The sequence below is a fragment of the Cucurbita maxima genome, unplaced genomic scaffold (genome assembly GCF_002738345.1).
Source record: "Cucurbita maxima cultivar Rimu unplaced genomic scaffold, Cmax_1.0 Cma_Scf00015, whole genome shotgun sequence".
Classification (NCBI taxonomy): domain Eukaryota; kingdom Viridiplantae; phylum Streptophyta; class Magnoliopsida; order Cucurbitales; family Cucurbitaceae; genus Cucurbita; species Cucurbita maxima.
Window position 1 is genome coordinate 1509075 of NW_019272031.1, and position 16171 is coordinate 1525245.

Below are 16171 nucleotides of genomic sequence, written 5' to 3' on the forward strand. Positions count from 1 at the left end.
GATTATTTGGATTAGATTTGTTTTAGTTATTTGAATTAGAATTAGTCATACCAGATTTAGTCATATCGGATTTGAAGAGATTTCTCCCTCCATTCCTAACATTTGGTATCATAGCCTAATTGGACTGGGAAGAAAAAATACACAAATCGAGTGTTTGAGAGGAAAAACACTGAACAAATGGCAAATGATTCAGAAAGCTTTGCTACAACATGTGTTTCTAAATTCGATGGAGACTATGCGCATTGAAGTTTGGTCATGGAAAATCTCTTGCGTTCCAAGGAATATTGGAGTGCTATTCAATCTGGTTTTGAGGAAACAAAAGGAAACGAAGCATTAAGCGTAGCCCAGCAAAAGAAAATCAATGAAGCAAGGCTCAAAGATCTCAGAGCAAAGAATTATCTCTTTCAATTCATTGATAAGAGTATTCTGAAAACTATCATTCAAAATGATACTTCCAAGCAATTGTGGAATTCAATGAAACTCAAGTATCAAGGAAATGCTAGAGTGAAGCGAGCCCAACTATAACGACTTCGCAAAACATTCGAAACTTTAGAGATGAAAGCAGGAGAAGATATTTCTGAGTATTTTTCAAGAGTTAAAATATGCGAATAAGATATGCCGGATGTTAAAATTGTTGAGAAAATACTTCAAAGTCTCACCCATAAATTCAACTTCGTAGTATGCTCAATTGAAGAATCCAAGGACATTGACCAATTAACAGTCGATGAATTACATACATCTTTGCTTGTACATGAACAAAAGGTGATTGATAAGAGGAGTGAAGAGCAGGTTCTGTAGGTGGAGAATGTACCAAGGTATAGACAAGGAAGAGACAGAGGGATATTGGAGAGAGGAAGAGGTTACACTAGAGGATGGGGAAGAGGTAGATCTTTTGTGAATTGATCGGCTTTCAACTGTTTTCGATGTGGAAAGTAAGGACATTAGCAATTTGAATGTCCGGGCTTAGAAAAAGTCAATTGTTTTCGATGTGGAAAGCAGGACATTACCAATTTGAATGTCCGGGCTTAGGAAAAGAAGCTGTCATTTATGCTGAATTTGACAAGGAGGAAGAACTGCTATTGATGGCGTACACAAAGAAAAGTAAAGTTGAAAAAGAAGACATTTGGTTTCTCGATTTCGGGTGCTCAAATCATATGACAGGGGACAAAACATGGTTCGTTGAGCTTGATGAAAGTTTCAAACACACTGTCAGGTTGGGAAATAGCTCAAAATTGGCAGTTGAAGAAAGAGGCAGTGTCAGATTCGAAGTTGAAGGTATCACACAAACCGTGACAAATGTCTACTATGTCCCCAATCTCACCAACAATTTGCTAAGCATGGGCAGCTACAGGAGAAGCGCTTGGTGATCTTAATCAAAGAAGAAACCTGCAGAATCTATCATCAATAAAGGGGCCTGATAATGAACACACAAATGATGACGAACCACATGTTCTCAGTTCATGCAAAGATGAAGCCATTGGTTGACAAATGTTTGAAAATAGAAGATGAAGACTTGGAGGTTCAGAATATGGCGACGGAGGTAGCAAAAGCGGAGGAGACAAAAGAGAAAGAGGTCACTTGTGACAACAAAAAGAAGTTAGAAGAAGATGCAGCTAGGAGGATGGAAGAATTAATTCAGAAGAATGTTGAAGAAAGGCTAAACTCTGAAGAGACTAAATTAGAAATGCAGAGGCGAATAGAGGAAGGACGCAAGAATTTGTATGATGATGTTGATGTGCAGCTTGAGAAAGAGAAAGAAGCCGCTCTTACTGCTACAAGACAAAAAGAAGAACAAGCACGGAAAGAGAGAGAAGAGCTAGATAAAATGCTGGAAGAGAATAGGAGAAGGGTAGAAAAAGCTAAGCGACGATTAGTTCTAGAGCTGCAGCGGAAGGAAGAAGAACTATATCATGAGTTCGAGTTGATTCAGAGACAAAAAGAGGAGGCAGCTCGGAGAACTAAGCTAAATGATAAGAGTTTGAGTTGTGTTGCTGGGAGCTAGTGAAGAGTCAAAAGCTTACAGACTCTATGATATAGAAGCGACAGATGAAAATACTGCAGAGGAACATACTTTCTCTGGCTCTTTGGCTGAAGCAAGCTATCCTATCTCGAATAAGGCGAGGAATAAGAGACCACCAGTCTGGATGAGAGACTGCAATAGGAGAAGTTTTCTGTAAAGAAGACGATGAAGCTCACTCGCCCATGTTTACCACTCCTGAACCTGTAAACTTTGAAGACACATTGATTTAAAGACCATTGAAGAGTGAGACATGAAGGCAAGCCATGGATCTGGAGCAATAAACAGAAATGACACTTGGGTATTGATGAAGGGTGGAAGTCTATTATGAGGTCGTAGATATAAACTAATTACCCTTTAGTTTAAGGGAGGGATTGTTTGGATTAGATTTGATTTGTCTAGATTTGATTTAGTTATTTGAATTAGATTTAGTCATACTAGTCTTATCCAATTTGATTATATAATAGCCCATTTTATTATTTAATAGAGCGATTTCTCCCTCCATTCCTAACAATCCCAAGGTTTATAAATATTAACTTTTTTGGAGACAAAAGTTCTCAAGGAGTGGAGAATTATTCGTAACACCGGGTTAAGAAGGTAAGAATCCTCCTAACTTTTCCTTTTATTTTACATGTCGAATTTTATTAAGGATCTTAGGAGTGGAGAATTATTCGTAACACCGGGTTAAGAAGGTAAGAATTCTCCTCCTCAGAAGAAGAAAGTTTAGATTTTTTAAAGTAGAATAATAAAAAAAAAAAAATTAAAAAATTATCACAATACCCTAAAGTTCAAGATGATTATGAAAATGCCTCCCTTTAGATTTTTAAAAGTAGAATATTAAAAAAAAAATTAAAAAATTATCAAAATACCCCTCAAGATCATTACGAAAATGCCTCCCCCATTAGATTTTTGACCAGCTCCACAAAATCAATCATATTTTTAAATCCGATTGAGCTGAAATTCGAATATGTTCCAGAAGATTCGAGGTTCTTTAACTATTATTATTCAAAACCAAAGTTGATAAGTTATTTTTGACAAACTTTCAAAGTTTTTAAGTTAAAACTTAGCTCAACTTTAGAACGGCTAATAGTAGAGTAAATTTCATCCATAAATAAAGAAAATTAGAAAACATTTTGGGACAAGAATATAGGAGGGAGAATAGCTAAATCGTAGATATTTTTGAAAATCTAATTGGAGTCTACGAGCTATGTCGTCTCTCCAAACTAATCCAATCCGATTGTTGGACACTCAAGGAGCAATTTTCATGAAGACTACGAAAGCTAAGAGTTCAGGAATCAGGGTAATTGAAGGAAGTTTTGATCGGGTCCGTTTTTTATGAATTCGAGGGAAACTCCAAATTCTTCATCTACGGTCCAGGAAGCTTCAATTAAAGGATATCATTAGCTTGTATCGAGTTGCCCAATAAGCCTTAATTCTGTGCGAAAATGGGTAAGAGATATGAGAACTTCAAGCTGAAATTAAGCAGCCCACACGTAAATTTGTCCTTCCAAAACCATTTCTTAAACTTGAGGGGAAGAAGATGAGAAGAGATCTCGTGAAAGAAGCAAGATTAGATAATGTCTAAATGTCCCCACCAATAAATTTTTTTTCAAATTTTTACTCCGATGTGGGATCTCACAAATCCACCACTCTTCGGGGCCAGTGTCCTCGTTGGCACTCATTCTTTTCACCAATCAATGTGGGATCCTCCAAATCACCCTCTTCGGAGCCTATTGTTCTTGCTAGCACATCGCCCGATATCTGGCTCTGATACCATTTGTAATGGCCCACACTCACCGCATCAGATATTGTCCTCTTTGGGCTTTCCCTTTCGGGCTTTCCCTCGAGGTTTTTAAAACACGTCTGCTAGGGGAGGTTTTCACATCCTTATAAAGAAAGTTTCGCTCTCCTCCCCAATCGAAGTGAGATGTCATAGCTTTGGTTATGGTTTAAACTGAGAAAGCTCAACGGCTATACTTAAGACGTGCGGGAGGCAACCACACCTGGTTACACATATAGAACCCTCCTTGACCATGTGTAGGGTTTGTGAGTAGGTTGATTTTTCTACCATTTGACTGTTTTTTTATCCAATTTTGATGTTAATCATAATATGACTTGAATTAGAACTAGTATGAGGAATTTCGGGAGATTTGAAGCATCAAACGAGTGAAAACAAGATCAACTAAGGCATACATGATCAAGTAAGTAGCCGTTTGGAATTCTTTTGAATAGTACTTGTGAAGATTGTTAGGATATGTTAGCACGATCTACCTTATATAGTTAAAAAAAAAACGCATGATTATGTCATTGAATGAGTTGAATTATGATATATGTTATCTATAGATGACTAAAATGCCCCTATAAAGAGATTTTAGAACGTTATGTTAATAAGATAATTTGTTGTGCTAGTACTTTGATATGAATTTAAGAACTGTACTCTAGGTGATAGACTTATTTAAGAATAGGGTGCTAGAGCTAGTAGAATTTCATGAAGATCAAGGTCAAAATGCTTCTAGTAGACCAAGCACTTCAAGATCGTGAGAAACGATTAGGAAGCGGAATTCTAGTGCTCCCATAACTAGACTAGCTCTAAGAGCTAATCAAGAGAGTCATGGGATGAGAGTCCAAGATATAAATCGTCAAGATACCCTACAAACCTAGTTAACTTCCACAACACATAAAAGATTGAGACAACTTTTTAGGCATGCTAGTAGCTGAGAACGATATCACTAGAGCTAGACTGTTTCTTATTTCCTCCTATACAATATTAACACTATTAAGTGACCTAGACTTAACCTAATAGTACTCATGTCGAGCGATAGACATTTAGAAACTCCTATTGCTGAGCTTGACCCAAATTGATCAAATAGGAAAGTGAGTCGAGGTGATTTTAGGTGCCTCTATTGTGTGTGGAATGGACAAGGGTCTTATGAACAGGGTCATTGTTTGTAAACTCATACTAAGAGGGGACGAGGGACCACACAGGTAGACTCAATAGTTGGCTAGCACATGACGTCGCTCCCCTAGATTCAATGTTTATGGTTTTGTGGAAGGGTTGCCAGTTAACCTTATACGTATCAGGTTCATGAGAGATACTGTCCAGTAAGAGATGATATGTTGTGCTCACACCTCCCAACTCTTGGATACCGATGATTCACTTCTATAGTAATGTAAGCTAAGCCAAGTTTGAAAAAAAAAAAAAAAAAAGTTTAGTTCACTCCAGAACTTAGATATGTCGTCTAGTAGATCTGCAACATCAGAATGAGTGAACAACTCTCATACTTCACTTCGGTTTGATGTAAAAAAAAGAACGAATACATATCTCGATTGGGTTTGTGACATGCATGGAAACCATTTGAAACTTTAGGTTCTCCCAAAAGCTCAGATAATTATAGAACTTGGGTACAAGCTTCTTAGAGCCTAGATGAAAACATATGGTAACTTATTAGATCAAGGATGCGATTAGAGCAAACAAGTAGGTTGTTTATTGAGAATGTTTATACTCACAAGATATTACTTTTATTTTTTAAGTGACTATTAATTGTTGGTCGAGGTGGGAGAACATTTGGAAGTTGCACGGTCATAGCGAAGGATCGTCTTGAAACTTCAATCCTTATGTGTCAGGGGTTGTTGTCTATTCTTTTGTATCCCGATCCTTGATCTCCGTTTTGTAAGATATTCATAATCAACACTTTGATTTGTAAATGTTTTGTCTATATTTTTTAAATGTGGTGTTGATTATTATTAAGTTCGTGCAAAAATTTATCGTATTTTTCGTTGTTGGTCTGCACATACATGATGATTGATCAAGCCAAGGGATTGACTAATTCTAGGGCCCAAATAAATCATAAAGCCTTAATAACATTGAATATGAGTAAAATTCGATAAGAGCTTTACAAGTAGCGGTTCGCGTAGATGTTGATTGATGGTAAGAGCATGCAAGAGTCTACAACAAGGGTCCCATTAGATTCGGATCCTTACCTGTTTTATCTTTAAATTCTATTTTGTAAACTTGTATTATTATGTATGATTTGAAGCTTTAAAAAGTGAGGCGTTATACTACTTACCAACTATTTTTTATACTCATCCATGCTATTCTTCTTCTCTTTTTAGATGATATCTAAACTTATGAGACGTGTGACAAGGGCACTCAACCCTGTGAGGATATAAAGATAGTATCAAACTAAAGTTTTCTTTTAGATCTTAAAAATTTATAGCACATGTTTTATGCTTCGTTATTTAACTCTTCGTAAGTAATTATTTAGATATTCTTTACCTTGGATTTAAGAATAACTATCCAGTTTAGTTTTTCAAGTTGTTCCAAACGTTCTATTTAGACCTCAAATTCAAATTACTTTAAAATTTTAATTAATTTTATAAATTGAAAGGCTTTTGTTTAGTTTACTTGAGCTTCTACTGATAGAAAATTCATGATTTGCATGAATGTATAAACGATTCAGTTGTATTTATGTCGGTCAAACTGTCAACGGTCCATCAGTAATTTTTTTTTTTTTTTACCAATTTAAAGATTTTATTAATAAAGAATAGGCATTAATTCTAAAGTATCCTATTTTCTTTAGAATATTCAAGCCTTCAAATTTTGGAAAGGTAATAGATAGAGTGTGGAAGGAGAAGAATCCTTGACTTCGAAAATAATAATACAAAATTTAAGATAGCTTAAATAATGAATTTGAATGTAGGCTTTACCTTTCATTTCACTTCTTCATAAAAAATTTACTAAAAGTGACCTGTTCATGCATAACTTAGTAGATATAACATAAATTGTTATTTAGAGGTCGATAGTTCAAATTCTTATCCCGCAGAAGATTGGTTTAAAGTCTCTGATATCTTAGTTAATGCTATATATCTCAGTCATTTGAGCTAGGGATTCAAATCGACAACCTCGCACCTCGACTGAAAAAGAGAAGAATTATCATCATTTAGTTAGGGATGAGATTTCTTATTTTGAATATTTCTTGTCTACTTGCTTCGTTCCTTCCTTCTCCTCGTTTGAGATTACCTAGTCGAGTCAATGAAATCCTAGTCACCTCGACTGTAAATAGGTTAAAAGTTCTTTCTCCCTCCAAATTATGCTTTCTAATTTGAAGAGGAAATTGCCGCAATATGTTTGAATGAATTTTCATTGAAAAAAAAAGCCATGGTGTTCATATTTGATCGCTGACTACTTTTCATTTTGATAGGATTTGGTACTTGTTGCTCGTCAAAGCCATAGCTTACTGCCTACTAAACGAGCCTTCACTACCTGTCTCGCTTAGCCTTTGAAGAGAATTGAGTTGAAAATTAAGAATTGAAGCTGTAACGTGCTATCTACTAAACGAGCCTTTACTACCCGCCCGGTCTTTGCATATCGGTCCTCTTCCACTTTTCAACTCTCTCTCTCACATTTGGAACCATAATTATTTCCTTTTCTTCTTCTCTACTCTCTCTCCTCTTTGCCGGTTTCACTTTTGCTTTTAACCCCTCTTCTTCACGTTACTCTCTTCTCATTTCCCCTGCTTTTTCCCCTTCTACCCTTCTCTCTTCTTCCGTTATTCATCCCCAAATCGAAATTGGGGTTGCAGGGTTTACGATTTCGCGACCTGGGTTTGCTTTTTCTTAGCTCTTCAAACGGTAAGGAGTTTCTTTTGATCCCAAAAACTGTGTTATTTTCCTCAGGTTGTTCTTACAGATGGCGCAGAAATCTCTGATCTACACTTTTGTCGCTCGCGGAACCGTGATTCTCGCTGAGTACACCGAATACAGTGGGAATTTCAATTCCATTGCTTTTCAATGCCTCCAGAAATTGCCCTCTGCTAATAACAAATTCACCTATAATTGCGATGGCCACACCTTCAATTATCTCGTCGACAACGGTTACAGTAAGTCCTACTCGTTTCCCCCTTTTTCTTCGGTGTTGAATTTTGCTGACGGCTTGAAGAATTATTGTTCTTATTTTCCCTTTGATTTGTTATTGGGTTTCGTTTCTGATTGTGAGATCTTGAGAGATGTTGCTAGTAGGGATGTTTTTGAAAGAGGAGTTTCTTGATTTCTCATTTATTGGACTATTTAGCCGATTTTTGTTAAAGAATCCGGATCCGTCGTTAATACCCTGTTCAAGTTTTTGTTTGGATGCCGAGAAAATGGAGATTTATGCAAGTTTAATTGTTTAAGCATCCTTTTCTTTTTCCATCGTCTGTTCTAGCTCCTATATTTAACTTATTACCATTGAGAGTTGATGTGTAAATTCTTGTTCTCTTTGGGCTTTCCCTTTTGACGTGTCTACTAGAGAGAGGTTTCTACACCCTTACAAAGGATGTTTTGTTCTCCTCCCCAACCAATGTGGGATCTTACAATCTACCCCCTTCGGGGCCAGCGTCCTTGTTGGCACACCGCCTCGTGTCCACTCTCCTTGGGGCTCAGCCTACTCGCTGGCAAATCGCCTGTTGTCTGGCTCAGATACAATTTGTAATGGCCCAAGCCCACTGCGATATTGTTCTCTTTGGGCTTTCCTTTTCAAACTTCCCCTCAAGATTTTTTGAACGCATTTACTACGGAGAAGTTTCCACACCCTATAAAGGATGCTTCCTTCTCCTCCCCAACTAACGTGGGATCTCACATAATTGAAGGGAAAAGGAGTTGAAATGTATTTGTAGCTTATATGAGATTAAAATTTTCTTCCCCGTTTGAGTATTGGACTTAGCTTTCCGTTGTTCCGAAGTTGGTTACCTGTAAAAGTAGACGAACACAAGGATGGAGCATGTTATTATTGTTCTTATTTTGGCAATGGAGTTCAATTATAAAATTATTGTTATTTCTATCTTGAGCCATAAGGGTTTAAATTCGGAGCTATCAGTTTTCAATGAGGATGCAATTCTGATATCCTAGTTTATTATTACTTCACTCATTCATAATTTTGTTACATTTCTCATTCAAAATTTATCATAGTTCTTTTTCTGTTTACTTGACCCTAATATTTGTGTTCATCACTATTCTTCTAAGGTTTCAATTTTACTCCTCATCTATGTAGTTTTTTCAATCAATTATTTCATGCCATTGACACTAAAATTCATTAGCAAATCGATAATATGACATAAAATCTACTTAGCCGTTGCTTTAGAATAATCCCGTGTTTTAATTTAATGATATGGAGATGAGAAACCGACACATAAATGTGGAAACGATAGAGCTGTTGCTATACTACCAATTGATTCTCACATTTAAAAATACAAAATTTAAATTTCTACATAGTCTCTCATAAATAAATTTCTACGTAAATCATATTTTAATTTAACTTTATATGAACTTGACTTGATGTATCGGTTTTGACTCTGATGATTCAAATTGTAGATGGTTGACAATGAAGTGCTATTCTTGGGTAGTTTGTGAATGCTGCAGCCCTTTCTTTTTTACTTTTCTCACAACGTATACCTTTGAGAAATTGTTTAACCTTTTCCCCTCGGCCGAACTGTTTTGTTTACTTTACCATTTTATGTTCTTGATTGGAACACCTATCTTTAATCGTGTTCCTTTTGTGGGCTTGGTTTTTTGGATGTCCTTGTATTCTTTCATTTTTTCCTCAATGAAAGCACGGTTTCTTATAAAAAAAATCTTGTTTCTTTCTTCTTCTTCTTTAATATACATTTTTATATTCTTGAATAAAATAGTGGTTTGTGAGACCCCACGTCGGTTGGAGAGGGGAACGAATCATTCCTTATAAGGGCGTGGAAATCTCTCCCTACGTTTTAAAAACCTTGAGGGAAGCTTGAAAGGGAAAACCCAAAGAGGACAATATTTGTTGGCGGTGGGCTTGGGCTATTACATGGTTCGACCCTTAAAAGGTTCTTTCTTATTGCTTAAAGATAAAACCCTAAGGAAAATTTTCTTTTTCATCTCATTGATGAAATAGTTTGATTTTTTATATGTACTTTTCATGGTTTACTTTGAGTCATCGAAAAATAAGGTTTTCCCTTCTGCCCTTTTCTCTTTTCCATATGAGATAGTTGGCTTTTCTGTGCGAGTATTGCATTAACTAGTGAATTTTAACCAAAAAGTCATACTTGTGTTTTCTTTTGTATTGCAGCATACTGTGTCGTTGCAACTGAATCAGCTGGAAGACAAGTGCCAATTGCATTTTTGGAGCGTATTAAGGATGATTTCGTGTCAAAGTATGGCGGGGGAAAGGCTGCCACAGCTCCTGCCAATAGTCTTAACAAGGAATTTAGGTATTTGATAAAGTACTTGCTGAAAATGGTTTATAGAACATTCATTATTGGTTAACCATAATTTTATTTATAGGTCAAAGCTGAAGGAACATATGCAGTACTGTGTTGATAATCCTGAAGAGATTAGCAAGCTTGCAAAGGTGAAAGCTCAGGTTTCAGAAGTGAAAGGTGTTATGATGGAAAATATTGAAAAGGTAAGCATTCAATTTTATCTTATCTTGCACAATCTTGGAAGCTCTCTGGATGTTTATATTGGACGAAAACTTTAGATCCCTTTCTTGAACATTTTCTTGAAGTAGTAGCCTCGAGGTTTCTTTCTCTGGCCACTTCTTCCAACTATTCTCTTCAAACACAAGTGGAACGTTTCTCTTTCGTTATCGTCAGAACTTATTCACATATTCCAAAACATTTTGAACACTGTTTTCCGCTTGATTTTTAGGTTTGAATACCTTTGGCTTGCCTAGAGCAGATGTCTTTATTATTTGTTCTTTTAAAAAATTCAATCTACAATAACAAAAGAAAGTTATATTATGTGAGATCCCACATCGGTTGGAGAGAACGAAACACCCTTTATAATGGTGTGGAAACTTTTCCCTAGCCATTAAAAACCTTGAGGAGAAGCCCAAAAGGAAAAGCCTAAAGAGAACAATATCTGCTAGCGGTGGGCGTGGTCCATTACATATTCTCACATGAACAAGACAAAAGAGATTGAAAAGGCTCTTCAATGGGCATGAATAAGGGCTTCCAGCTTTATTCCGAAAGTAGTCAAACTGGGATTTTCTTATTATTACGAGGATTATACTGTAAAAAATACAAGTTTTTTAGAGTAGACCGCTAAATGTTGCTAGAAAAGTGACAATTTAAGAACAAATGCTCTTGGTATTCACTTTTGTTCTAACATAGGATAGGATGCATCAGTGGGGTATCGATGCAAAGGTTAAGTTCTTCGGATCTTGTCAAGAGTGAGGGATCGGTAACTTCACTCGTCTTAGGAATCCTGAATTTCCTGCCAAAGAAAACTCCTCACGAAGGACTACAAGTCTGTTAATTTAATAATTAAATGTAGGTCTGCACATATATCTTTCCACTTCTGTACAAAATTGAATGCCTCAACTATAATTGTGAGATCCCACACCGGTCGGGTAGGAGAACAAAACATTCTTTATAAGGGTGTTTTTAAAACTTTGAGGGGAAGCTCGAAAGGGAAAGTCCAAAGAGGACAATATCTACTAGCCGTGGGCTTGGGTTGTTACAATAAGAAAATTAGGCTGATTTGTTTTTTAAAGAATCAATAACGGTCAAATTGAAAGAATATAGGAGCAGGGAAGATGAGACAGCCATCCTAGCCAAATTTATTGGAGATCCCAGAAACACTTTCAATTGAGTAACGACGAAAGCATTGAAAAGAGTATCCCAGTTAGAGGCATTACAGGAAACAATATACTTCATTTTTACTTGAAATCATGCTTTCATTGAGAAGGAATGAAAGAATACAAAGGGCATACAAAAAGAACGCCCAGCAAAGGAGCCTAAGTGGAGCTCCAATCTATCAAAATGAAACTTCAAGGAAAATTACACAAGTCTTTGTGGACCTAAGCCTAAAGCGTAACATAAAATCTCACAAGAAATCTAGCCTCTTCACTCATGTATCTCCTAACTTAAGGCTAATCCTTCGACACTCCTCTACCATGGAATCACACTCTTAGGGTTGAACCCAATAAAGAAAACAATATACTCTGAATTTACAATATATGTTTCCTGCCTGTGGAATGTTATTATGTTTCCTTCAAACCAAAATTAAGACGAAAGCTATGATCATGTTGATTGGCCTGTTGTTCTTAAAGGGTTGATCCACAAACAGCTGCAAGAGATTCTCTAATATTACTTGATCAGATCACAGTCAGAAGAGCGCTGTTATCTTGTTCCATAGGAGTTTCTGAGTAAGAGTAGAAGGGTTCAAATGATTGGTAAAGTTTTCTTGCATATGATACATTGAGCTGAGGATAATTCATGCAAGGTTCTGAAATTAACACAAGTGTTCATATTGCTCTTAAGAAAAACCTGGAAAAAGCGTTTGAAATTACTTGATTTCCATTGTTAACCTAGTTATAATATTTGCCCGAAAATATTTTTGAATTTTCAAGAAGCCACATATCAGTCTCAACTTCAATGCAAGTTGAAACTTGCCTCGAAGTCTAGCATCTTGGTGCACTACTCAACCTCTCTATCGTTTGTGTTTCTTATAAAACTCTAGGAGCTGTGATGGCTGCCCTGATTCTGAAGTGTTATAAATGTTGGAAACTTGTTCAGCGGTCTTTTATTATGCCAAGTATCTTCCTAAAAGATGGTGTTATCATTCACCAATTGTGACCTATCTTGAGATTGTACGTTTGAAATGAAAGTCGGGGGCAATTTTAGCTTTCCTACCGAGGTTGTGTGGTGAATTCCCAGCCCTCGTTCTGTCTGCTGCTTCTGATTACTAATGAAAACTATTGTGTAGATTGGAAAAGAACTTGACTTGGTTTAATTTAAAAGAAAAATGAATCAAAATCCAGTTATCTTCTTTTGTCAAAGCTCCTCATGGTTTTTGGCCTTTGATGTATCTTGAGGTGGCTTCGGAAGGGAAATCCCTTTTCTTCGAAGTTTCGAAAGTTAGCGGTAGAAAGAATCCTCAACAATCTGCAATTGGATAAATGTACTGTCTTCCAAGGGTAGGAGGCTTAGGCATTCCATGGCAATTTGTTCTAGTAATCCTGCTCGCTATCATTTTTCAAAATTCCCTACGCTCCTAAGGTATCGGATTTCTCGAAGGAGATTAGGAATTTATTCTGGGAGTGAGCCTAGAATCTCAGGACGTTGTTATTTAATTATAATCCCCTTATCGTTTGTATCTTAAGACATTATTTTAATGAAGTGTCGGTTCCGTGTAAAGACGAAGAAGGTATAGGTATACCATAATGGTTACGATGTTAAAATGTCCTGGTTGGCGCGCATTGAACCCCGATATCTATACCTCATGGGGCATAATATGATTTCCTTATGTTTCTTTCTGCTGTTCTTGCCATTTTTCAGGGTTGTTTTATTCACCTTTTATAAAGGGTAAAAGGAGAAGTGGCTATGTTGGAAATTGCCCACGATCTCGAAATATGTCAAACAAATAACTGAAGCTGAAGAAAAAGTTGAGGGGAGAGAGCTTTCGAATAGAGGATCCTTAAGCACTTATGCTTTATTAATTCTTCTTTTGCCGTGGAAATAACATAATCTGATGAGTATTTATAGTGGAGGTTGCACAACCGATCTCCTAAACTTCCTCCTCAAGTTCCTAAATTTTCTCTTAAAATTAAGCAACCCGTCTCCATAACTTTCAAATCAATAACTACTAAATAATTTTATCCTAAAATTGTTCTAGGTTAATCACTTCTTTGCACAAACTTATTTTACAACTACAGGCTCTCGACTCATTTTGTACCTTCATTTAGTGTGTAATGGGTTGTTCAATCCCCCTCCCCTTTAAAAAATCCTGGAAATTTGTAATAGTTAAATCTACAAGGCGTTGGCTGTTACATGGCTAGTTGGCGACTGGATGAAGTTATTGAAAAATGTCCGAAACGTGGACCTGGAGCCTTCATCTCATTCTTAATTAAAATGGGGAAAGGCAAGACATATTGGAAGGAGTTGGGGCCATTTTATTTACCTCGATTTGGGACTTTATTATCGGGTCGTGGAGTGTATATGTTCTAATGAAGCGTTATATTAAGTTGAATATCATTTTCCTTGTTCTCATTCATGCTCCTTAATGCTGCAGGTTCTTGACAGAGGAGAGAAGATAGAACTTCTAGTGGATAAGACCGAAAACCTTCATAACCAGGTTTGTGTCATCTCTTTGCTTTTTGGCCCTCATAAATGTGTGAATATGTCATGGATGTATTGACACTTTCCTTTGGCTGAACTATCTTCACATCTGATGAAACTCGATCTAATGTTTCAAAAGGTAGCTATCTTTATCAAGAACGACTAGACACTTAGGTGCATTCCTATGATAGTTTTTATATTCAATCAGGGAATGTTGTTTGTTGTACAGGCACAAGACTTCAAGACGAGTGGAACGAAAATTCGAAGGAAAATGTGGCTACAAAATATGAAGATCAAGTTGATCGTTTTGGGGATTTTGATAGCTTTGATCCTTATCATAGTGCTTTCAGTTTGCCATGGCTTCAACTGTGGTGGAAAATGAACACTGAAATCTTTTGGCATCATCATATTTTGAGAGCGAGAGAGGTAATATACATGATTTGGCTATATGTATGTAGTAAACGTGAAACAAAGTCCAGTATATCTGTTTTGTTAAAATCCAAATTTAAACGTGAATGATGAAATATCCTATAATATTGAATACTTTCTCTTTTGAAGATGAACATGAGCTTTGAATTTTTTGAATTGGATATGAAAATGGGTTATTCCTTGTTATTATTGTCTGCTGTCTATTTATAGTTTAGGTAGATATATATAACAGTAGATGATTATATCTTTTGAATTAAAACCATATATTCCCGTTTTCGAAGATATACTTTCTCTATTCTCTTATTCTTTTCGTTTGTATATGAAGTTATCATCCATTTTCTCTCCTGTTCTTTCATGATTGAGTGTGTTGTGTGATCCTAACATTTATTTGTAAGCTCATGGGGTGTTTTGGATATATATAGGTAGTTGTTAAAATATCTAGCCCAATAGAGTAAAGTCCAATAATTTTATGAGCACATTGTGGGTTTGGTGGGGGTCAGTGAGAACGTTGGGCTCCGAATGGGGGTGGATTGTGATGTCCCACATTGGTTGGGAGGAGAACAAAACACCCTTTATAAGGGTGTGGAAACCTTCCTCTAGCAGACACGTTTTAAAGCCTCTAACAGTGATCCTGGATATGGATTGTTACAAAAGCCATTTGAGGCTTCGAATGAATGGTATTAGTACTATGAAGAACTTCTTTAGTTTCTAAAATGAACGGGATTGGTTCAGGTGGTGGTGGAATGTTCTGCTTCTCTAAATGGTGTCATATCCAAAGATATTCATGAGGTTATGTTCCATTTGTAGGATTCAAAATAAAGATTGCAACTTTTCGAAAAGATGAATGGAATGGCCCAAATCATATCAGAATCTTCTTTCTTTGTTTCTTTTCACTGTATGAACAAACTCCAATGATGATCAATGTGAAGAAATTAGCCCACACGGTATTGAATTAAAAGATATGATCGAAATTTACCGAAACAAATCCAGAAAGAATAACTTGAGGGTTTTTTTTTTTTTTTTTTTTTTTTTTTTTGAGTTGAAGAACTTTAGGTATTATAAGAGTGTGGAAACTTCTTAATAGGCGTGTTTTAAAACCATGAGATTGATGGTGATACGTAACGGATCAAAATAGATAATATCTGCTGGTCGTGAGTTTTGGTTGTTACAAATGGTAAGAAAGGTGAATTGTTAAATCCTATATCGATTGTAGAGGGGAACAAAACATTTCTTATAAGAGAGTGAAAATCATTCCTTAACATATACATTTTAGAATTGTGAGGTTGACGATGGTATGTAATGGGCCAAAACAGACAATATCTACAAGTAGTGGGGCTTAGTCTATTACAAATGGTATTAGAGTCAAACATCGGACAGTGTGCCAGCGAGAAGGCTAGTTGAAAATAAAGGGTACGTATGCTTGAAGATTGTTGTGAAGAAAGCACTAATAAATTTCTTAAATTTTATCAGCAAGTTAACCATAACAAAATATCAACAATATTCTTAAACTTACTCGAGTTAAACTTTTTTTTGGTTGAAAAAATATGTATGTTTACTCACCCCATTAAAAAAAAAACATTTTAAAACTAGGAAAATTTTGATTTAAAAAAAACAGGGTTAAGAGCCTCGTACGAACAAAAATGTATTCATT

General features: G+C 36.1%; 2 protein-coding genes across 2 annotated transcripts; both read left to right on the top strand.

Annotated features, from left to right (window-relative positions):
- The first annotated feature begins 1435 nt into the window (after positions 1–1435).
- LOC111489927 (uncharacterized protein At1g10890-like) lies at positions 1436–2002 on the top strand. Its single transcript, XM_023138332.1, has one exon. It carries the CDS (start codon positions 1436–1438, stop codon positions 2000–2002), a length of 567 nt encoding a protein of 188 aa, XP_022994100.1.
- Positions 2003–7408: 5406 nt separating this feature from the next.
- On the top strand, positions 7409–14644 carry LOC111490476 (vesicle-associated membrane protein 721-like). The gene is made up of 6 exons (XM_023139117.1): positions 7409–7648; positions 7707–7896; positions 10098–10239; positions 10313–10433; positions 14045–14107; positions 14321–14644. Exons 2-6 carry the CDS (start codon positions 7707–7709, stop codon positions 14471–14473), a joined length of 669 nt encoding a protein of 222 aa, XP_022994885.1. The 5' UTR covers positions 7409–7648; the 3' UTR covers positions 14474–14644.
- The last annotated feature ends 1527 nt before the right edge of the window (positions 14645–16171 follow it).